At 36.9% G+C, this 24,952-nt stretch overlaps 1 protein-coding gene across 2 annotated transcripts; it reads right to left on the reverse strand.

Moving 5' to 3' along the window:
• Nucleotides 1-492: 492 nt before the first annotated feature.
• ARCN1 (archain 1) lies at nucleotides 493-24,936 on the reverse strand. 2 transcript variants are annotated; one of them, XM_072954071.1, is made up of 10 exons: nucleotides 24,782-24,936; nucleotides 13,194-13,457; nucleotides 12,534-12,713; nucleotides 12,193-12,398; nucleotides 11,372-11,536; nucleotides 8,383-8,548; nucleotides 6,898-7,045; nucleotides 6,473-6,581; nucleotides 3,817-4,021; nucleotides 493-2,451 (listed from the first exon to the last, which is right to left on the reverse strand). In XM_072954071.1, the coding sequence occupies exons 2-10, from the start codon at nucleotides 13,389-13,391 to the stop codon at nucleotides 2,362-2,364; spliced, it is 1,467 nt and encodes a 488-aa protein (XP_072810172.1). In that variant the 5' UTR covers nucleotides 13,392-13,457; nucleotides 24,782-24,936; the 3' UTR covers nucleotides 493-2,361. The 2 variants fall into 2 exon arrangements, with proteins under 2 accessions (XP_072810172.1, XP_006207820.1); XM_006207758.4 differs by lacking the exon at nucleotides 24,782-24,936 and adding an exon at nucleotides 21,630-21,783.
• Nucleotides 24,937-24,952: the final 16 nt, after the last annotated feature.

The following is a 24,952-nucleotide window of genomic DNA, read 5'->3' on the forward strand; positions in this document are numbered from 1 at the left end:
ATTTGTCTCCCAATTTGTTGACATTCAATACTTTTTCAAGTTAAATAAAGGAAGAAGCCTTTTCGGAGGGAATTATCAACTCCCAAGGCGTTTATCCTCATGCCTCGATCACTTCCTTACCGTTATTTGTCTAGTGGGGAAGAAAATGCTCCAAGATACCACCAACAGTGGTTATTCTTTAAAGATAAAGCCTCACTTTTCTGACTCTACAACTGCCCCTGACAAAATTATAATCAAAAGCCCGTAAGTGGCATCAAATTCAAAAGCTATGCTGTCAGGAGTGCTTGTGTGTGTGTGTGTGCGTGCACACGCGTGCAAATGTAGAAGAATACACGAGGCACAATACCTGATAGGGAGAAGAGGCAATGAATACTCTGATACAGATTATTTCCTCTTAAAAAAAAATCATTCACTTTTAATCCTGGACCCCATTACATCACCCTGAATCAGCAAAATGACACCAACGTATGAGAGTCAACAGTCTGATAAACATTCATTTTATAATACTCTTTATTTGATTAAAGAATCTGCCTCCTTGGTGTACACTGGAATGTTATATTCCCTATGTATTTTACAGGGTTACAAAACGTCTCTCATTTTAAATATTACCCCAAAAGTAATTTCAGAAAAAAAAGTTTCTGTGAAACTAGGCTTTTAAAAAAAAAATCATACGGACGAGCAACTCGCAAATAAAACTGAATTAATAAGACTTCCTGTCTACTTAACTACATGACAGATTTCTTGTCCCAGTCCCCTTCCTCAAAAAAACCTTATGTGGACACCAAGCTAGAGATAAGGATTCTTCCCTGATGCAGTTAAGGGAAAGGCCAGAAATTTCTTTGGCAAACAATTCCATCCATGGCCATTTGTGTGTGACTACTTTGCTTCAAGGACAGTACATTCTTTGCAGAGAAGGCCAGATGTTGCTCAGAGTGGGAGCGGTACTCTCCAACCAGCTGCAAGTGCAGGTTATCTGTAGTCAGCTGTCTCTTCCCCTGCCGGTGGCTGCAGCCTGGCAGTAACTGCACCAACGTCAAGTGCAATACTGGGTTAAAAGCCAGGGCTGGGCCGGCTGAGAGTCATTTCCATTGAAAAAGTAACGGATGAGATGGGCGGACAAACCACTACAGGATGACACTCAACAGAAGAGGCTTAGGGCAGAAAAAGGAAGGATTTCAGAGACATAGAAAGACAGGCTGGTGGGAAAATGTTCGGCAGGCTAGAAGCTTAAATGGACTATACATCGGCAATCTGTACGTAGCAACAGAATCAGCTGCATCTTGAAATGCTAAAAATCTGGTGGTGAAAATGGAGTCTCCTGAACAGTTTACAGCCAATGGGACTGGCACAAAGACTCACTGAACTCATAGCCTCCAAAATCATAACCTCATCTCTGATAGAGAGGGGAAAAAAACTGATGACATAGAGAACATCCAGGAGACGGAGGTGGTCAATCTCAGGAATGTGAATGGACTACAAGGGGTGTACATGTGTTAGCTAAAGTACCCAAAACATGGAGAATGGATGGCTGGGTAGCACCAGCAGCAGACATGATTACCTATGGGTGTGAAATCCCTAACTGGACATGACCATTCTCCTTCAAGACACCTTGAAGTAGGGGAAGTGCCATCTGAAAGCTGCTTCTCAGCTGTTTTTAATATTGACACACAAGTGGGATTCACAGTATTGGTCTAAACTGGAGGGACAGGCCTGAAAGGAAAACAGCTTAGCAAAGGAATGGAGGGATGAGTAGATATAGGAAAAGGACATAAGACATCTTTATCTTTTAACTTCTAGATCCCATACCCCTCAAGTTGTTCACCTGTGTTGTCCAAAAATCAAGAATAGATTAGATCAACCTGTTCTGGGAGTGCTAAATACAATGTGTATATGCAGGTAATCCCAGGGCTTGACTGGATACATAGGAAAAAAAAAAACAAAACTGAAGGTAAAGGAAAAGAGTATGAAAGATTAAAATCTTCTGCAGAGAAAACTTTTTAAAAACAAAATATGAAATGTAATATATTTAGGAATTAAATAAAAAAGCAACTTAGGTGAAGGCAGAGAAAATTTAACGGGGGGCATTCTCTGGAGAGCTTGCTTTCCTGCTGGCCAGTAAAATCTGCCAAAGAAATCAACAGCCTTTCCCTTCATGCTTGTGTCGTTTCTTTGCCAAAGAAGGTCTCTGTGACACTGAAACACTGAGGGTGAGTTGAGGGTCCTTGCGCTCTGAGAATCGTGCACTGTATTTGAAAAAATGGGTCTCCAATGGCTTGTAGATTTGGAAAAAACTCTTCAGCCACTGTTGGCTTCTTCTTTATTAATTTGAAAATTTTCCTTTTCGGTTTCCTCTTCTTGGTATTACAGAATTTCATATTTATCCACTAGGAAAGTGGTCTCTGTGGAAAACCTTACAGGGCTGTTTCCATCTACCTGGGTCACTTTGGTAACCTAGGAAAACAAACAAAGCATAAGGTAAAGCAGAAGGACAGTGGGTCTTTTAAGGTGCTGACTTAATTCTCAGTAGAGAACAGATCAAATTCCCTAAAGCAGTATTAAAAGTAACTCAAGAGAAAAAAAAAGTAACTCAGAAATACTAAAAAAGTTCAAGTCACAGCTGTAGCTCACAGCATCACCCCACCCCACCAACACGGTTAATCTGCTCTCTAGGTGGAAAAGACAACTGTTGGGATGACATGTACAGTGGTATTACTATTAAATAAAAGGTCCTGAATGTGTGGCTATTGGCTAGGCTCTGCTCTGTAAAACCTATGAAGTTCACAGACATTCCATCAGGATGATCAATTAACATTTTAACCTAAAGCGCAACATTCTAACAACACGACATTATTGCTTAATTTGCTCTCAAAGTCTCACTAAGCTGCTCTATCATACTTTATTTTCTAGATATGGCTGGGTCCTTCTAATGAGATGTCTTTTCTTTTTATTAATAACAATAAATGTCTAGTTTAATGAATTACCTGTAACAATGGTGAGTGTTAATCGCTCCAACACAATACTTGAACCATTGAGTCGTATTTTGTAATGAGGTTATGAGAGAGCAGTTATATTGCCCTGCTCTTCAAATGGTCCCTAACAGGAAAATGTCTTGGGTTCAATAATGTGCTCCCGATACTCATGGGATTAAGCCAATAACTGAGAGGGGAGAGAGAACTGCTCTGTCATCCAACACAGGAAACAGAACTCCCCAAGGACTTACAGGAGAGACAGAGATCATCTGGGAAGATAAAATAGTGCCAGAGTAACAGGCAAATCAACAAGTCAGAGGGGAAAATGGCAATATAAACTGAGTCCCTGTAATGCAATTTCAAAAACTAGAGAAAAAAGTTAAAAATAATGATTTAAAGGAATAGTTCACAAATTTCCATTGCTTTGCCTACCTAAAGGACAAAGTTTACAACAGAACTAACTGGCTTATGATTATCTATACTGATGAAGGGAAGCTGTGACATAAATAATACAAGAATTATATTCATTTGTGTTAGAACCACTTTTTTGGGCAGTAATTTTGCCTTTCAAATAAACTTTCTTTCATCCCTTGGGGTCAAACCAAGTGACATTACAAAAGGGAAATCATGTGTTGAGTGTTTTTGCAAATGGATTTTAAGATACGTGAGATTATTAAAAAAGTGGCAACTAAGAGATATGACTCCTGCACAACCCATTAGTACTTTTCAATGGAATCCATGAGGGACACCAGTTTTTCAGATTTTTCGCTCTGATCATGAAGATATGCTGCCTACTTGGCATCTGTCCTGTTTTCTCCAATATAAGCTCTCTAATAAAATGGGGTACCTGTATGTTACAGTAATTTTTTTTGGAGATGAAGGAGACTTGGACAGGGAAGAAATCATTGGGCTGCCCAGCAATGCTGAATTCAAGGCTGCCACTTTTATTTTTGGCATCAATCACTGGCAGGCACCACTCCAAGGTATTTCGTCGACTGTCATGTCGATACTCGCCATCAATCTCACCAATCACCGGTGCACCAACACCAGATCTGTCACAAGAAACATCCGTGTCAAGTTAGCTGTCCAGAACTACAAGAACACTGCTAAGGAAAATCAACCCTAAATTCTGCCTTTTATATAGTCCTAGAAAGAATTAGACTCCCCAGTAACTTCAAGGATCAAAGTCCTAGCACCTTGGCTAAGGGTCTCACTCACTCCCTTGGTAGACAGATATATGCAACCATAGGTAATTGGCACACATGCCCGTGGGCTGCTCTGTGGACAAGATCTGGAGCTAGCAGGGAACTGAGACTGACAAATGTATGAAGTGGGATGTATTTCCAAAAATCGTATACTAATGGTTTGCTGCCTTGTTAAGAAGGAATTTTAACATAGCATAGCTCTCTTTACAGGTGCCAACATGGGGGGACTCAGGGGGGCTGATAATAGTAGGGGGAAATTGTAAACACCATTATGTGGTTATTTAGAATGGAGATGAATTTGAGCCTTTGAGAGTATATTTTCAAAAGATTTTAGGTTTTAAAACTTACTGTAGTTGCTGTCAGTGGGTTTATTTGATTTACAATCTAGTGAACTTTTATTTGATAAGTGAAAACACGATTATACCAAAATGTGAACATGATGGGAAAGAAAGATACACAGTTGTCCTTAATCTGCAAAAGAACCAAGGCTAGTTAGGATGTACTTTGCACCCCCACATGGCTGACAGGCAGTGTCACTTACTCCTACACATTCTAAATTTATCATCTTTTAATTCACCAGTGACATTCAATGTTTATATCAGGGCAGGGTAAATAAGGGAGACAAAGAAAACTTTAAGGGTGGTATAACACGATTAACCCCTCCCTATCAATTTTACAGTCCCAGTTATATGTTTCTCCTCTTTGCCCTTGTTCCAATTCTGATTCTGATCTCCTCTAATTTGATCAGTTCTAGACAATAGGGTAAAATGCTGTCTAAGGGTCTCTTCAGGAGACTACTGCAAAACTGAACTAAGACACAGGAAACCACTATAACCACAATTACAGGGTAGATGGAGAGGCCTAAAACTTGTGGCATCTTAAAAATAGTCTAGTAAAATAAATCCTGACAAAATAAAACCCACACCTGTCACCAATGCCCAAGAAAAGGTAACCATCTTTTGTTCCAAAATAACAACCAAGATGTGAAGAATAAGATGGTTAGCCCATTAAGGGGGATATTGGTAATAAAGCGTATTTTAAAAAATGGAAATAAGAATGACTAAAACCAGACCTGGACATGTAGAGCCCTGAATCAAACTACAAATTAAACTTAATTTAAACAAAACTACAAATTAAATTAGAACCATTTTCCCTGTAATAATAACTGGGCCCACTAACTGAGTATTCATAATTAAGCCCTATACTTAACCATGGGGGTGCTTAAGAGGTAGAAGAGAGGTCCAGGGATTCAATGGAGAAGCAGCAACAGTGTAAGTCACTAGAAATGCTAGTGAGAAGATGAACTTAAGGTATTTAAGAGAGTATTTCCGGATGATCCTAGAAAGTAGGCCATTTAAGCACACATCAAAAACGTACTGGAACTAAATTTCTAGGGGTGATGGATATTTCTATTATCTTAATTGTGATTATGGTTTCACAGGCTCATACATGTCAAAACTTATCAGACTGTACAATTTAAATATGTGTAGTTTATTGCATGCCAACTATACCACAATAAAGCTGTTAGAAAATTTACTGAAACTAATGTCAAGAATCCTGTTTCAGCAAGAATAGTAACTTTTAAAACATACTCTCATCTTTAGCTGGAAAAGTTTAGAGAGCAAAGTGAAGAAAAAAATTCAGAAGAAAAATTCAGTCTGACCGATGCAATTCCTTTAAGAGTTACAAAACAAAACAGGAAAGTTTGACTGAGAACTGGCTCCTCCTTCTGGAAATCTTCATTACTACATGGACAAACTGAGGACCAACATCTGAAAACATAGCTGTAGAACTACAACCAGCTTTGGTTGCTCAGTCTACAGCCATACCACCCTGAACACGCCCGATCCCATCTGATCTCGGAAGCTAAGTAGGGTCGGGCTTGGTTAGTACTTGGATGGGAGCTTTGTTTGCTCAGCTTTAAAGCCAGTAAAATCCACTCCTTTAAAAGTGTATAACTTAAAGCATTTCGACAAATGTATCTTATAAGCACCCTTACAACCAAGTCAGAACATTTCCATCGTCTCCAAAAGTTCCCTCATGCTTAACCAAATGCTTCCTCTCTTTGCAGTCAAATGCCTGACTTCTGTTTCAAGAGTATTACCTATTCAGAATGTCACATAAGTGGAATCATAGTAACTATGCAGCCTATTTTACCTGGCTTTTTTTTATAACCAGCCTTTATGAAAAACAAATATTTTAGAATGCAGAGCCAGTTAAGTGCTGCCTCTAATGCGAGTTTTAAAAGACTAGCTCTATAAACCCACTATAGAAAAAATGATTCTATGGGAGACTTACGGGAGTGGGATGGTGATAACCACATCATTCAGTTCTAAATTATCTTCTTGTAGCTCATATTCTATGTTGACATCACAGCCATTTCCACTTTCCGAGGGCCAGCAATTAACTGAAGAGAAAAGCAAAGCAGGCATACTAGAACATTAGGAAAAGAGTGGAGAAAAGTTAAGAAGGCAAATCAAAACTGACACCTGCAGGCCTTAAACATCCTAATGTAAACTATTAAAAATAATGGTTTCAAAATTAGAGGGTATTAAAAATTAAAGCTCATCATTAAAGTACAGAGAATGAAGCTCTGAGTCCCTTTTGAAAGAAGGTCATTTTGTCAAAAAGAATTATGGCAATGAAGGTAAGAGTGTACAAGCCAGGGCTATTTCTAGTTCTCAATGCAGACTAGCTTAGTAGGACTGGCCAGAGGCACTCACTTGTCAGTGGAATAAAAGATTCCTCTGTGGTCTGTAGTCTCCACTTTAGCACCCCTACATCACTGTTGACTGGAAATGACTTTTCTGGATTCTTCAAGCCAATTAAAGATTCTGCAGTGAAAAGTTTTTTATCCACATTTGGATGGGTCTGAAATGAGAAGGGAAAGAACACTTCCGTGGTTCAGACATGATAAGACAGGAAATAAATTCCTTCTGGTCTTACATTACCCATAATCTAAACATCTAAAATAGAGTGCCTAAAAAATTCCAATTCTTTTTGATTTTGATGAAAGATTTCCCTCCTTCAAAGACTTTTTAAAGATTTAAGACATTTTAAAATAGTAATTAAAAAAAATAATCTCAACTCTAAGCCATTTTGTTTGTAAGTAACACGCTAGTAATTTTGTAACTGAAAAAGTTCAAAGACCATTAATCAAGTCCTTTACAAAAATACTTCACAGGGAGGAGCCTCATGGTCGGGCCAAGCTTGCCAAATACAAGACGAGGGTCAGATGCTGATCAGTGGTCTGGGTCAGACAGCAGTCCTGGCCTTTTCTACTAAGGAGGCAGGAGAAGGAAAAACTCTGCGGAAAGTTTACTTATAATTTTGCCTAGAGAATTAAAGTTGTTCAAATTCAGGCCAACTAAGATGGACTAATTTTTTAAAAGGAAGTCACATTAGGAGAAAAAAGGAAAAAGAAATAATTTCTGGAAAGCAGACTACATATACTTAAGAGCTAGTAAAGCTACCATCAAATAACATAAGCACTACTTCCAAAAGACAACTGTATACTAGTTACGAGGTGGAAACCACTTCCTTCCTGAAAAGGCTTTGTTCTTGTGACAAGAGATATAAGATCAACCATCTAAATAAAATGTAACAAGAACAAGTGAAATAACATAAAGAAGGTCTCATACATATCCAAGTAGATGGAACACACATAATTATTTTGTAAGAACTTTACGTACTTCTCAAATATACCATGAGATACTGCCCTTCAGCTAAGAAAACAAGCACTGGCAGTTCATATAGAGGCAGAATGTGAAAACGTAGTGTCATAACCTGTTTTAATAAAATAAATGTCTATTAAATTTCAGAACTTTGTTGTTTAACTATACTTCAAGCATTATCCTAAATGAACTTACCCTCTGCATAGTAGTAACAGATAAGCATCTCCTTGCACCTTTGTTAGTGGGCATGAAGTCATTTATTAGATTTCAAAATGACCTTTCATTCAATTACAATATTAAAAGGCCAAACTAATACAGCTGCTGTCAATCATCCACAACCACCCTGGGAAGACATTTATTGATTCAAGGCATCCACTGTAGTAATAAATCAATTTCTTTCCCATGCATCTAAAATGGCATTAGTTAGACAACTTAAATGATCCTCTGTGTTCTGTGGCTTATACAAGGAACTGAGAAAGAACGTGCTAGGCAGACAAAAGCCTTCATACTCCCTTATCAAAAGCCTCTACACACCTGTAGCTGCACCCCTTTCTTATCTTCATTTTCCACATGAAGACGAATTCGGCCAAATTTATCATCTGAGATCCTAAGCATGATCATGCCATGCAATTCCATATTCTGTAATCCTCCATCTCGTCCACAGGTTAGTGTTATCTTTTCCTCAATCTTCATGTGTACACTGTAGAGGAAGAGTAACAGATCTGCTCAGAAAGGTAGAAACCAGAACTCCCTTTCTCCAGGGTTTAACGGTGATTAGCCATCAGTAACTTATTTTAAGGTACTACAGCCATATGTATCAAAATTTAAAACACCATACCCTTCAGTTCAGCAATTCCTCATCCTACAGATAAATTCTCACCTGTACAAAATAATGTAGTAAGTTATTCACTGAAGCATTGTTTGCAATAGCAAATGTTTGGAAATAAATGTCCATCAGTAGGGGGACTATTTAAATACATAAATGAATATCCACAAAAATGAATTCTGGGCAGTTGTGGAAAAAAAGGGGGAACAGTTTATTTGAAAAATTAAAAAATTAAAATTATACCAGGAATATACATATACTCTTTTTATCTATTGTTAAACATTTATCCCACTTGTTTTATCATTTGCATACTCTATATAAATATATTTGACTTTTTTCCCTGAAACATTTAGAAGCAGATTATATACATCATGACTCTTTATCCCAAAACATTTTCAGAGTATATTTTGTAAGATTAGGATATTCTCTTACATAACCCACAGTACTGCTACTAAGTTGATAAATTTACATTGATACAATACTTTTATCTAATCTACCATTCATATGCCATTTTTGTCAGCTGATCTAATAATGTCCTTTATAGTAAGTAGTATGAGATCCAGCCTAGGGTAAGGTACTGCATTTAGATGTCATGTCTCTATAGCTTCAAATAAGGAAATTCTTATCTCTAAAATAATAAAGCAAGAAAGCAATTAGAAATTGTGTCTAGTATTCTACCACTTATGTATTATAAACAGGAGAAAAACAGAAATTATACCAAATTTTTTTCATCTATACATAGACTATCCCTCTCAGAAGAAACACCCAAAAAACTAGTTAATACTAGTTACCTTTAAAAAGAGAAATCTGCATGGTTGGGTGCAGGGAAGAAGTTTTATTGTAATAGCCTTTGAAACTTTTTTGTTGTTGTTAGGTTTTACAATGCAAACTGCATTTTTTTTTAAGTTATAGTCAGTTTACAATGTTGTGTCAACTTCTGGTGTACAGCACAAATTTTCAGTCATATATGAAAATACATATATTCGTTTTCATATTCTTTTTCACCATGAGCTACTACAAGATCTTGAATATATTTCCCTGTGCTATACAGTATAAACTTGTTTATCTATTCTATATATACCTGTCAGTATTTATAAATCTCAAACTCCTAGTCTGTCCCTTCCCACTCCATCCCTTACTTTTGAAACTTTTGAATTTTGAACTATATGAATGTATAATCTAATGTTCATTTTTTTGTTTAGTCTTTTTTTTAAATTTTTTTATTGAGTTATAGTCATTTTACAATGTTGTATCAAATTCCAGTGTAGAGCACAATTTTTCAGTTATACATGAACATACATATATTCATTGTCACATTTTTTTTTCGCTGTGAGCTACCACAGGATCTTGTATATATTTCCCTGTGCTGTATAGTATAATCTTGTTTATCTATTCTACATTTTGAAATCCAAGTCTGTCCCTTCCCACCCCCCGCCCCCTTGCCAACCGTAAGTTTGTATTCTATGTTTATGAGTCTGTTTCTGTTTTGTTAATCTAATTTTTAAAATAAGTAAAATAAAAGGTGCTGCTGCTATGGGCAATTGTTAAGTACAATCTATCCATATTCCTCACTAAAACTGTTTCTACCTGGGTGAACTGCAGAGGCTTAAAAAGACCATTCTGGCATCCTACCTTGTTCTGTCCAAACTCTTAAGTCTTCCCAGAAACAAAAGCATGAGACTCAAGACCACACAGGAGTGTATCTTAAGACAATGCAAGGCCTCATTTACCTTCACAGATGTTTACTCCAGGCTCAAGAAGTACTCCATCATTCAGAAAGGAGTCTCAAGCCCTCTCTAGTAAATGATGGTCTCCAACATCTTTTTAAAATAGTGTCAAACCTCTATTTCACTCAAAGCAACCACTAGGAATAGCACAGGAGCTTTAGTGATTTAAGAGATTTATCCTGATGTAACCCTGTTCATTTCATACTAATAAGACATACAAGATACTCTTCTTTTATGCACACCTGATAGAGGTATCCTCCCAGACTCATCTTTCACTTGACCTCAAAACTATCAGTAACAGTAGAAGGTCTGGGCTTCAAGACAAGAAATCTGAGTCATGAATAAGTAAACTTGGCAACTACCACTTAAAAATGTTACCAACCAGTACCACAGCCCTGAAATAAGAGACAAATCAAAATATTCTATACGAGGTTCAAATACTTAAAAGGCAAAGGATAATGTGTTAATTTGCTATTAAAGATATTTACGAATTTTGTATTAAACACTGGTCCTCCTTAAAATTTAATTAGAAAAAAAATGCTAAAATACAGTGTAGTAGTCTTCACATCTCTAGCCCTCTAATTCAAGTCCATCTTAAGAAACAAAGTACATACGAGGCATGAAGACAAGTTACTTTTGTTTAATTTAGCCAGCAGAGTTGATAAAAAGGTTAAGTTCTAAACTTCATGGAAAATAGATGGCTGAGAGCCCCTACTCATGGTTAAATGGTGTTGGGGGTGGAGTGGGGAGGGAGAAGGCCTCCTGTTAATACCTAGAATTTACCATTAAGTCTTTTAAATGTAGAAAAATTGAAAGACACGAAAAGAATTAAAAAAAAATTTTTAACATCCTGTTAATACCTAGAATTTACCATTAAGTCTTTTAAATGTAGAAAAATTGAAAGACACGAAAAGAATTAAAAAAAAAATTTTAACACTAGGTAGTCTGTCGTTACTGAGTTACTACTTACCCCTCCATGTTAATGGGTGGAGCATGCACTTTGGTTGCTTCAGAGGTGCGCTTGCCCATACTGGAGGACATGATAGTTTCACCTTCAGATTTCAATTTGTCCACAAAGTTATCTACTTCCTTTCCTTTGGCTCCCAGTTTCAAAGCCTTGCTAGGGCCTGAAGGCCTACATGGAAGAAAACAAAAATTAGAAAAAACACACATGATTAAAAAAATTAAAAACTAATTATAACTCCCTATCACTGAAGCTTTCCCTGAAGCTGTTCTCTAAGAGGAATGTGAATACCTCACGGGAGAAACACAAGCTTCCTGGTGTTGAGTGGACAACTAGACCATCCTCTGCCTGAACTGGCAGCTGAGACATAATTAACATATAAGCTTCAAGTACCCAAGGACCAAAGGTATACTTTTATAAACATGTATGATCTGATGAAAACTTTGTACTTTCTATTCAGATAAATATATCTGTGCACAAACTTTTGCATATAATTTCAGGTAGTTCAGATTCTACCTGAAATCCATTCATGAAAACTAAATTAAAAATACATGCTCCACAGTTGAATATCTCCTCTTCTCCCAAAACAAGGCAACTCACAGGAAATTGAAATCACACCATAATCTGTAAAAGAACTCTTTTACAAAAGGAAAAACACCACATTCAGCTTTCTCCTTTATCCCCATTTTACGTAGCCAAATTTATTATTACATCAAGTCACTCATTATTTAAGTTTGCCTAGAAATCAGATATTCCTCTGTGATACACACATAGAGCACTCATCTGCCTTTCTAGGGCTGCATTCGAGGTGCCACACTGGATTATACCTGGCTGGTGCAGGTGCCACTTTTGGTTTATCAGTTTCGATGATAGTCTCTGTGATCATAGCAGCTGTACTGCCTCCAGATACTGTGGAGCTTCCAAATCCCCCAAATCCTGGTGCTTTTTTGCCCTGTCTCTCTGCATCTCTTCGGGCCTGTTGTAATTCCTTTGCTTTACGCCGCATCTCAGCCTTGGCTTCACGTTCTTGAGTCTATGAAAACAGACATACGTGAATGTAGCTTTGAGTAAGTATAGTCTAGACTAGTGAGTGAAAACAGGAAAGTCAGACAATGAAGTCTAAAAGAAAGACATACAAACCAGCAGTCTCAGAGAAAGCCCTATTTACCTCTCTGACTGCTCTGAACACCTTCTCTTCGTGAGAATCCATTTCTGTGAAGGTTCTGATCTGTGCCAGGTTAACATTCTCCCGGTATCCCAGGGCAACAATTTCATCAAATGCAAAAATCAAATCAAAACAGTGCTCAGATATTTCATTCTCTTCTAAGGCTCGGCAATATTCAGGAATCTAGTCATGGAGAGCAATGGAAAAGAAAGATTTAAAATTTATCAGCAGTTATGTTTTCATTCTTTAAAGTACACAAATTTCAATAAACCCAAACCCCTTTATTAGCTCTTTCTATTCTTTAAGCAAGATTTTGGCATAAAGTCTTTGGATATGTGTGGCTACATCAACAAATCTTATCTAAAGAACATTATCTAAAAATACGGCCAAACAAGTGTCAGAACCACAAAGGCAGGTTAGAGTAACTGCTGAAGAATTAGGAAGCAAAACGGCAGTTCTCATATTCTCTTTTGGGATATCTACAGTCCAGAAGGACACTTAAATATTTACTGAATAAGGAGCTGTAGCAATAAGATGCTGGAGTGGGGTTTGGGGGGCATGGAGTATGCAAATGATAAGCATCAGCTGCTCTGGGGGAAAAACAGTTTCATGGAGAAAACTTAAACAAAAAACTGTAACCCAGTACTACAGAAGGGTTCTTACCACTCTTGAGAAGAGCCTTAGGGTCTCCAGGTCTTCTAAGATGTTGCTGTTTTTGGTAGTGATCAGTACCATGTACAGCTTCTCCATGGGCTGGTAAACGTATCTGACACTCTCTGTTTCAACAAAAGTATGTTGTTTTCCAGTGTTCATGAGCTTCGGAAAAGCTGCTAACAAGCCCTCAATCCGAGTTCGGGTCATCTCTACAAACTGTCGAGAAACAATAGCCTTTCCTGCTTTCGTGCAGACAGCTGCTGCCAACAGCACCTGCCAGGAACATATATATATAAATAAGTACTAATTAATTATTTCTTTACACATGTTTTCTCAATATCCTGAGATCTTCCAGAGAATGACACACACAGCTATTTAGTGACATGATTACTGCTAGAACGCTGACTTTCAAACTCTACTTTATTGCTCTTTTAATTATAGTATGTAATTCATAAGATAAAGCTAAAGTAGAGGAAAATGAAGCTACTACTCCTATTTTCAATAACATACCTAAAGAAAAACTTAGTAAAGAAATAATTTTTTCTAAGTCCATACATACATTATTACTGAATCCCCTGTGACTCAGAACTAGGTTGCTCTCTGCTTTGGCAGATGCATAAAGAATAGTTTAAACTTTTTCTAAGAAGAATAGAGATTTCCACAGCCAAAACACAGGTCTCTTCAGGCAGATTAAAGGTTTATGCAAGGCCCCTGACCTTTCCTTTCATTTCTACCTCGAATATGGAGCCAAACTAAATTTTACCTTCTGCTCTTTAATTAACCTTCCCATCCCACCTTGTCTTACCTCCAGACATGCAAACAATCTGTAAAATGAAAATTTAAATGACTCAATGTTTCACACAGCTTTTGACACAGCTCAATGATCAAGACCAACAGCCCCTTTTCACAGTCTGGTATTTCATTAAATAGAACAAATAAAGCACCTAAGAAGAAGAGGAGACCTCAAATGCCATTGGCAAAGGAGTAAGAAAATTAACTACAGTGTTAACAGTATCTTTACTGCAGGAACCCAAAAGTTCACAAGTATAAGTAACAAAAAGACTACCTACACATTTTAATATCAACACCCTATTGGTCAGGCTTTTCAGCTTCACAAAAACCTGTCCTCTACAGGTGAGTAGCTTGAAGAAAAAACAAGTTAGTCAATTGGAATAAATATTCATATAGTTTCAAAACATCAATACAGTTTTGTAACAATCATAGGAGAACACAATGTCCTTACCCAACAAGAACAGGTCATTAGGGTACTTGGGAGACAATTACCACTATACTTACTTCCAAGCAGCTAGGTAAAAACAATTTACACTGGAAAAGTGTTTGATCTTTATCTTGCATAAATAATTTCCCTCTACTGAACAGATTTTTATTTTCAGTGATTGATTTACTTCCAATGAACACGGGGTAAATTTCCTCATAAGAAATCTGAAGAATAATGCTATCACTTTCTCCAGTTCTTTAAAGGTTGCTTTCCACTTACAGTTATGACAAAATATTGACTCTATTCCCTGTTCCATGCAATGGAATATTACTTAGCCATAAAAAGAAATGAAGAATATGCTACAATATGGGCGAACTTTGAAAATACTATGCTAAGTGAAAGAAACCAGACACAAAAAGCCACATCTTACATGATTCCATTTATATGAAAAATCCAGAATAAGCAGAGACAGAGATAGAAAGTAGATTAGCGGTTACCAGGAGCTGGGAGAGAGGCAATGAGAGTAACTGATAATGAGCAGGGCGCTTTTTTTTTTTTTTGAGTTATGAAAATATTCTAAGCTTAGATAGTGATGATGGCTGCAAAATTTTGTGAATATATAAAAAAATCAATGAATTGTATACTTTAAAAGGCTAAATTTTAATGGTACATGAATTGTATCTCAAATTTGTTTAAAAATGGAGGGCAAACTCATACATTAAGAGACTCAAGAGACACATCAACCAATCACAATGTATAAATTTTATTTATAACCTGATTCAAATGACTGTTTAAAAAAAATTTTAAGACAAACTGGAAAACGTGAACAGTGAATGGTTAATGATATTAAGAAATCATTGATAACTTTAAGGTATGATATGATATCAATAAAAAATATTTTTAAAATAAGGAATCTTTACCTTAAAAAAAGAGCTGTGTAGATTCAAATTCTTCTACAGTGTCTTATATTAAAGATTTTTTTTCTCTCAATTACTTTATGTTCAACAACTAAATGAATTGTTTAGGGTAGGTATTACCCTCAATCTCGGATTGTGCTAGTTTTGCATGTACTAATAAAGGGTCATCTGATATTAATTATCCTGAGGATCAGAACTCACAATTTCATTTGCTGGAGTTATAAATATTTCTTTTAAAATCAACTGTCCTAATGTTATACAAATGCGTTTTTAATGACTCAAGATAAAATTTCCAGAAGTATCAATATCATATATGAATTCAGAAAGTGCTAAATATCAAAAAACTTGTATGTGCTACACTCCTAAAAGTTTATATATCCCAAAAAGCTTTTCTTGTTAATATTCTCATCAGGAAAATGAGTATTTCCTTATTTTGGCGATCACCTCACATTGATTTCTCCTTTTCCCAAGGATTAAGTGAATTAGAAATAGTGTTCTAACTTTGTGAAGAATCAAGTTAATATACCAGAAAACCAAATGACTAGATGTAAGATCTGGATTCTAGTTTTTTTTCTTCTATTTACTATCCATCTGACTTTAAGTTACTCAACCTCTCTTGGCCTCAGTTTCTTCTCCTACAAAATGCAGCATCATCTGACTATCACACAAGCTATTATGAGGGCTAAATGAGTATAATAAAACTGTAAGCCAAAGCCTATACAACTTATATCACATATATTTACAATGTAAAAAAAAAAAAGTACCATTATTAACAATAAGCCTGCCAAGAAATTAAACTCATTAAAAAATTTGGAACTTCAAGGCAATGCATTTTTACCTTTATGGATTTGTCAATATTTTAATATTCAAATAACGGACACAGACTCTCTCCCTACAAAATTTTACATATTATTTCAGAGAATTCATAGATTCTCTAGAGTAGTAATTCTCAAATGACCCACAGAGAATCACTCTATGCAGTAAGAAATATTACTAATAAACAGGAGCATATTGTAAATGTAATACTTGTAGAGGCCCTCCTCACCAAAAACAGGCTGAGAACCACAGTCCTAGAAAGGCTGAGAACCTAGTCCTACCTAAGAATTTTATGAGGTTTTGAAGGAATAAAATAAGCCACAGTTAACGAAGCATTGAAAAATTTAAATACGTTAAGTCAAAGGTCTACCTGAAGAAAGGATTGCTCAGACCAAACCTTCAGACCTACATAAAATGCTGATTTAATATAAAGCCCATACCTAATATATCTAATAATAATAAGCCTATTAGAAACAATGTTTGTAGGTTTCAAGGTAGTTCTTAGGCAGCTGGAATTTAAAATGCCTTCATACCATACAGATAAAATTTAGGTAAAAATTAACATCAAAGGCAACATAAAAGGGAAAAAGAAATTAAGGGCAACCTGTAACCAGAAAGAGGGGCAATTCATCCACTTTGCTTTATTAACTGGGCATAGTCAGAGGCTAATTTACTGGCAATCTCCATTTTAGCAATATTAATATAAGAATTAACTAAATAATTGTTTATTGAACACCTACTATACACACTAAATGCTCTCTGGGAATACTAAGTAAGACTGGCATTCTTCCCTTAAGAAATCTAATAAGATCTCAAAAGTTCTCATCCCAAGGGGTAAAAAAAATTTCTATGTATAGTGACAAGTGTTAATTAGACTTATTTTGGTGATCATTTCACAATATATACAAAATGCCAAATCATTATGTTGCATACATGAAAGTAGTATGTTATATGTCAATTATACCTGGAAAAAAAAAGGCACCAGCAGTCTAGTGAGCATAAACATAAATAACTGTAACACTAGGCAGAATTTGTTAAGTAGTGGTGTTATGAGAATACAGAGTATGAAGAGTTTACTTCTAGCTCACAAGATCACTGATGACCTGATGGAAGAAACAGCACTTAAATAATGCTCTGATGAATCAGGGCATTTGAGTATGTCAAGATGAAGAAACAGTAAGGTAAAATAGTAGGTCCAAAGTAGGAACCCTCTGGGACTGTCACTGACTCATTCTATTATCCAAACATAAGCAAAATAAGGCCCCCAAAGGAGGACCAAAGTGCCCCCAACAAAGTATGGCTCTAAACCTCAAAACACCTAAGACACCACAATCACAGGGTCCATGAAGCTGACACAGGTTTCTGTTCACTGTTATTCATGTTAATAACAGTTTATTAACATGGCTAGAAGGTATGGTCACTTTTAAACAAGATAAATTTAACCTACCCTAAATTAACATTTATCTTCTTAAATGCCCTGAAATAATAAACCGTCTCTTCGCATCAATGTTTACCAATGTTTAGCAATTATTAAAATATAGTATACACTAAAAGGTAAGTTAATTTTTCCTCCTGTAATTTGATCTGATTTTCTTTGGGGAAGAATGAATAAGTATGGTTCTCCATCAAGTTGCTTTATTTGTTTTTTACATTTTTGGAAAAAAGCATTTAGACCTAAAAGAAATTTGAACCCTTGGTCATATTATAGCTATAAAACCTGAGGGCCCAGAGTTATGTAGATGTTCTCTTTGGGACTGTTTAAAAAAATAAAATAAATTTCCCACTAGGTTTGTCAAACAACTTTTCCCTTAACAATACTTAAAATGGTTTGAGTATATTATCATTTGCTTTTGGATTAAACAACAACTCTTTTCTATCCAGATTTAACTACATGGATCAGAAAGTTCTTGAGTACCTGGAGAATTAGGTTTCTGTTCTGCCTGTCATTAATTAAGTGACCACAGATAGGTCACTTAATTGCTTCTTGAAGGTGTCTAAAATAGAGGTTGATTTATGTGAAATCTAAAGTGCCTTTGCATCTTCAAGATTCTGTAAGTCTAAGCATTTGAAAACTTTACAGCAATAAACACTGTGCAGTATCTCCATTTCACACCCACTATTCCAGTGATAACTACTTTGGAACCATATTTCACTTAATAGTAAGGTGCCAGAAGGCAAACTGCCAAACCAAAACAAATCATGTGTGTGTATTGTATAGGTGTGTCAGAAAGCTGCCATTTCACCCCTTCATCCCCACTAGTGACAGAGGTCCAAGAATAACAGGTAGTAATTCAGCATAAACATGCAGAATTCCCTAAAGAAAAAAACCAAAGACTCTCTTGAACCTATAAATGTTCAGTATTCCTCACCTGCAGAATTAACCAGTCACTTTCTCCTTCATAATTCACTGTCATGATGATGTATATATACACACACACACATATTTACAAATATATATAAAATTCATGATCATATTAAGGCTAGTTTCTAAAACTATCATAAAGGACCATTTTGTCCTTCCTGTTTGCATGAAGAAATTACAGACAAAATCAAATTGGGGGCAGATTACCACAAAATCTAGACCACATTCAAAGCCAAAACTTGAAGTAATTCAGTGAGAGTTTTAAGCTCATCGCAAGTTTCTGTTCTAAACAAAAGCTTTAGAGAATAAAAATAAAAATCATTTTGTTATTGCAGTGTACTTCCTATTTGGAGAATAGGAAACTCAAGAAAATCACTTTCATTCTTCACTGTCCTCTCAAACATCAAAAAGAGACATAATCAATATTTGTGCAGCTGTTGTATAGTATATGAAAAAATTTTTAAAACAGCAAACAATTATAATCTCCTAATTGGAAATTGTTATTACTGTGTGGGACTTCAGTTGGCTCCCCTCATCATTATGTGTAGATCAGCCATACATATCCAAATGTAGCTTTCTAATAACTAATGACTTTTGGGAACTGAACAAACTGTGATCATTTATATTTAATGTGATCACTACAGTAAGTTTACTCATTGCCTATACTTAGTAAATAAGAATAGCACTCTATAGATAAGCAAAGATTTTACAGATTAATGCTACCATAAGACTTAACATCAAGTTCATTTAAATATAAGTAACTAAGAAAAAGAACTGACTATAATGATATCTGACAAATGTTAAGAAAATAAGAACATGTTCTCATTTATTTGCAGAAAACTAGAAAAAAAAAGTCAAATGATGCTTTTTCTGTACTTCACTTTATAACAAAGTCATCACAAGCCTTTTTTTTTTTTTTTTGCATTTGTTCATTTATTGAACTTACCAGGACTTTGCAGTGTAGGACATTTTGAACTAACTTCAGTAACTAAAGCTAAAGATAATTTGTTCTTCAAAAATCACCACTTATGTACTTGTATCTGCAGCTTACTCTAAAATACATTTAAAATAAAGATGGCTAGAGGGATGGATGCATGATTAGATGTGTGATAAAAGAACAGTGAAATGTTAATTATAGAATCTAGCTAGTGGTTACATGCATGTTCACTGTAAGGTTCTTTCAAGTTTTCTATGTTTGAAAATTTTATAAGAAAATGCTGCAAAAAAAATCAACTTTCAGAAGTTACAATACAACTTTTAGATCCAAGAAATCTTACAAAATGTTACCCTATTTGGACATTTCTCTGTCCACAGATCTCTCTGTAAAGGAATAGGGCCCAAAAACATGGCACAGAAATCATACTTAATGTCTCTAGACTCAACAGAGCAGAATGTACTGAGATAAGTTGTTCTCCGAGCACACAAAGCTGTGGGTATCTGGATCCCCACATAATAATTCAGAAATATATGTATATGTAAATGTGACACAACTGTACATATATGCACAAATATACATATATATCCAAATAACAGGCAAAATTTATATTTTTATGTTTACCACAACACCTAGGGCTCTACCATCCCTCTAGTTATGGATGAATTAAAAACAGTACTAGAGGGAAAAAACAGTACTAAGTTCCAAGAACCTTTCAACAAACGAGGTTTTTGTAAAGATCATCTATACTTGGTTTATATAATACAAGGCTTTAATTTTGCTGTTAAAATTATAATATGCTCTGAAATGCACTACAAGTACATCCCGGATGTAAAAGGAAAGGAGTTTAAAAATCACTACCCAAATACTAAGTCTCCTAGTGGAAATGAAGAAAGGAGTTTTTGGAAATTTTATGTCCAGCATAAAAGTTTTATGAGGCAAATCTGCTTAATGCAATTTATATGCCTGAAGCTGGAAAAAAACCTCTCAGTGGTTTAAAGCCTAAGCTTTAATGAATCCCCCCACCAACCAAATTCTCATCTAAAAAAATTGTCAACAGAACTTAACATGATTGGCACCAAATTATATTGTCATCTTTCAACTGTGTAGGAAGATGCTTTAAATCAAGTTATTAACCTATTGACAAAAAGAATTTTAAAAAGAACATCCTTCAAAAGATTGAAAGGCAGAAAGTCCATTTGAAAAATAAATTGCTAGTTTGGAACCAAAAAATTTCTCCTACTTCATAAATAACCACAAATCACAGTGATAAAGCAAGATTTAGTGGAGTCAGCACTGTATTTTGTCCCATCCTCACGCATTTTAATCTTTCCTGTCCACAACAGATGAGAACACAAAGATAACGCAACAAAAGGCAAGTAACACGTCCCAGAGTATAAACCTCTTTTCACTCTCGTGAGACGTCTGATGACGATGGGCCACATACACATTTCACTTCACCTGAACAATAAGTTCCTTGAACACTGAAAGCCTGTGTTCTCTATAACTCACTCACATCTTCCCAATGCTCTATACACAGCATATTTCAATCACAATGACAAATGGACACACGTTAAGACCTACAGAAGTAAGTGGCAGGCTTCAGGAAAACCTGAGTCCTACAAGTTAGTGTCAGAAGTTACTCCTTCCTGTTTTATGTCTCTTTTCGAACTTTCCTCTGTTTCTCCCTTTCGAACAAATAAAAGTCCTGAACACTAACAGATTTCGATTTCGATCAATGGCCTGCCGAACACCGGGGATGAGAGATGATCTGATTGCAGAAGGAAGGGAACTCCAGAGAGAGACCCAGCCTGCTGAGCCCAGGCGTCCACGGTACCTACTGGACACCAGCGTCCAGGTCCGCAAGGTTGGGGCCCAAGGAACATCACGAAGAGGTTCCTGCAGAGCAAACCCCCCGGGCCCACCTCGGGACCCGGGGCCCAGCAGAGGGTGCCCAGCTGGTTGCGGGGGAGGGGTGAGGGCGCGACGACCGAGAGACCGGAGTCAGGTCCCTCGGATCTCCTGGGAGGTCGGCCACAGTCGGGGGAAGGACACACAGCTGCCAGAGCCCCCGGGAAGCGCCGGGCTCCGGGCCCTCGGGGCGGGGCTCCTCCGGCTCCAGCACCAGGCCGGCCGGCAGGGAGAGCGGGCGAGCGAGGCCGGACGGCCCAGGAGTTGGGCCGGGCTCGGATCTTACCATGGTGAAGGCGGTGGTGGGGCGCACCCGCGCTCCGGCTTCACTGCTGCTAGGGCTGGGGTCAGGGGAAGGGGAGCACCGGCCGCTCCGGACCTGCTACCCCCCTGACAGGAGCGCTAGCGCTTCGCCTCTTGCCAAGATGGCGGCCTCGAGCCACGTCTCCAACAGGAAACGGCGCGGGTCAAAGGGCGGGGGGCGGGGCGCCGTTGGGTGGGGAGACTGTGGGAGTCCGGCTGCGAGTCCGGTTGTGCCCCGAGGTCTGGGGGTCGCCCCCCAGCGTGGAACCGCTGCCTCTGTTCCTTTACTGTTCATCACCGTTTTCATTGAATTTGTGACATGACTTGCATTTTTAACGCTCTCACAGCCACTCTGTCATTTAATATACAAAATAACCGGCATTCATAAGGGGCTAACTAGTAGCCAGAATATATAAAGAACTCTTCAAGATTCAACAATGAAAAGACAAATAATCCAGTTTAAAAATGGACAAAATAGTCATTTCTCTAAAGAAGATACACAGATGACCAATAAGTACATAGCATGTTCAGCATCTTTAGTTCTTAGGGAACTGCTAGCCACCCCCACCCCCACTAGGATGGCTACAATAGAAAGTGTTAGTGAGGCGTTTGGGTTTAGCTCAGTGGTAAAGCTCATTCTTAGCATGCTTGGGGGCCTGGGTTCAATCCCCAGTACCTCAATTAAAAAAAAAAAGGTTTTGGTGAGAAGATTTTGAAGAAATTAGAATCCTCATACGCTGGTGGGACTGTGAAATAGTGCAGCTGCTTTGGTTAACAGTTTGGCATTTCCTCAAAAAGTTAGGTACCTCATAGGACTCAGTAATTCCATTCCTAAGCATATATCCAAGAGAATTAAAACCATACATCCACACAAAAATTTGTACACTAATATTCATAAAAGCATAATTCGTAATAGCCAAAAGTGGAAACAATCCAAGTGTCCACCAATAGATGAATGAATAACAAAATGTGGTATATCTACACAATGGAATATTAGTCCCAAAAAGGAATAAAGTACTGGTCCATGATATAACATGAACCTTGGCAATATTATGTTAAATGAAAGATGCCAGTCACAAAAAACCACATCTTACATAACTTCGTTTATATGAAATTTTCAGAATAGACAAATCTGTAGAGACAGAAAGTAGGGTTGGGGGTAGGGGGAAATGGGGAGAGAGGTTTGTTTCTCAGAATGATGAAAATGCTATGGAATTAGATTGAAGTGGTAGTTACACAATTTTGTGAATATACTAAAAACTACTGAATTGTATACTTTAAAAGGGTGAATCTTTATGGTTTGTAAATTACATCTTTTAAAAAAAATTTGTGGAAGAAGAAGGGCAGTTACTGTGCTTATGTCTATTTTGTAAATGAAGAAAATGATTACAAGTTTAAGAAATGTGCCAAAATTTCTAGACCAATATATAACGGAAACAAGACTCAAATCTGATCTTCTGATTGTATTGGGAGTTCTTTCATGCCAAACGTCAGACTTCTCAGAGCATATGTGATTCAGCAGTTCTTCTCTACACCTCAACTGTCTATTCATTATTGCTGCAATATTGGATCACCAGTGATCTTTTATTGAGTGTTTATTTTATGTCAGATCCTTATACATGTTATCTCTCATCCTCTACAACAATCCAGATAAAGACACTAAGGATCAAAGAAGTTAAGCACTTGCCCAAACTCATACAGCAGAGCCAGGATTCAAACCGAGCTTTTCTCATTATGACATGCTGCCTCTATATCTTGTGTGTCTTCCTTAATGTTTACTGAACACTTACAATGTACCAGGCATTACTTTAAATTCTTCACAGATTATCTCACTTAATCCTCACAAGAATTCTCAGAGATAAGTACCATTAATACCTCCGTTTTACAAGTGGGGAAACCAAGGTACAAAGAAAACTATTCTACTACGCGTCTCAGGGCTAGAAAGTAGCAAAGCCAGGATTCAAACAAAGGGTGTTCAACCTGCACTCTTGAGCACTGCATTATAGAATTCAAACTCTTATTCATTTCAATTCCATTTCCAATGGCTTTCTAGTAGAATCTTTACAAAGCTGGAAAGCTTTTAAACTGTACATGTCTGGATGGATATATGTCAAACTGTATTGTTTATTCTTGTTATTAAAAGCACTTTAAAAAAAAAGAACAAATTCTTAATTTAAAAAAAGTAAAAATTCTGCCTTGAATTATTACTTTAACATGGCAGCTTCCAGGGGCCTTCAATATGAACCACTGAAGCTCAGCAAAGACCAATTGAGGCTGATTCTTTGGAAATATGGCCTTAGCTGAATTAAACTGCAGGGAAAAAAAGTACTCCTGCAAGCATGCTTCGTGTGGAGTGCCTTAGAGGTAGTATGTCACAATGGTTAAAAGCAGAAACTTGGAAATTAGACTGACTTGTGTTTGACTATTTTCAGCACTTACTGCTTGGGTGACTTTAGGTAAGTTACTTTAGCTCTCCTAAACCTCGATTACCTAATCTGTATATTGGCAGTAACATCTATCTCATAAATTTATGAAGTTAGGTAATGTAATAATAAATAATTTTATCTACTCTAAGTGCTCCTACATATTGAGTGCTCAACAATACATATCCATTATTATCAGCAATAACAGATGACAAAATATTGTTTAATCTTTTGCAGTTCCCTTTTTAACCAGAAGTGTTTCTGATTTTCCTTTTAAAAGCCACTTTTCACTTTTCTCTGGCAGGTTTTCAGGATCAAATTCCCAAAATTCTTTCCTTTGTTTTTCTCCTGCTGGCTCCCCAAATTAACTATGTCTACAGTTTTGAAATACTTATCTTTTGTATCTTCACTCACCCCTTCATTCATCCGCCCAATATGTATTTTTAAAGTGCCTGTACTATGTACTGACGCTATGAACGCTTAAAAATTAATTAGACACAGACCGTGCCCTAAAGAAGCAGTCTTCTTTAGCAATAAAAATACAGGGGAATGAGTTAAATTTGAATCTTAGATGAATAATAAATATTTAGATAAATTTGTTAGTAATCTCGACACCGTTCAGGGAAAGGACTATAATGTAATATAAATGCTATAAAAAGACATACAAAGCGTCGGGGGACTCTACGCAAACTTAAAGTCTGATTAGACTGACTTAGCAGGAACTGCGTGCCCAATGATCCTTGACCGTTTTTCCGGACTGGAAGGCTGTTATTGGAACCGAAATTCATCAGCTTTGCCGCTCGTGGCCGCTAGATGCCGCCACCGACGCATTTATTGAAACCATAGACAGGCGACTTGAATGCCCAGAGAGGCCCTATCGGAA

This window comes from Vicugna pacos, chromosome 33, assembly GCF_048564905.1.
Source record: "Vicugna pacos chromosome 33, VicPac4, whole genome shotgun sequence".
In the NCBI taxonomy this organism is placed as follows: domain Eukaryota; kingdom Metazoa; phylum Chordata; class Mammalia; order Artiodactyla; family Camelidae; genus Vicugna; species Vicugna pacos.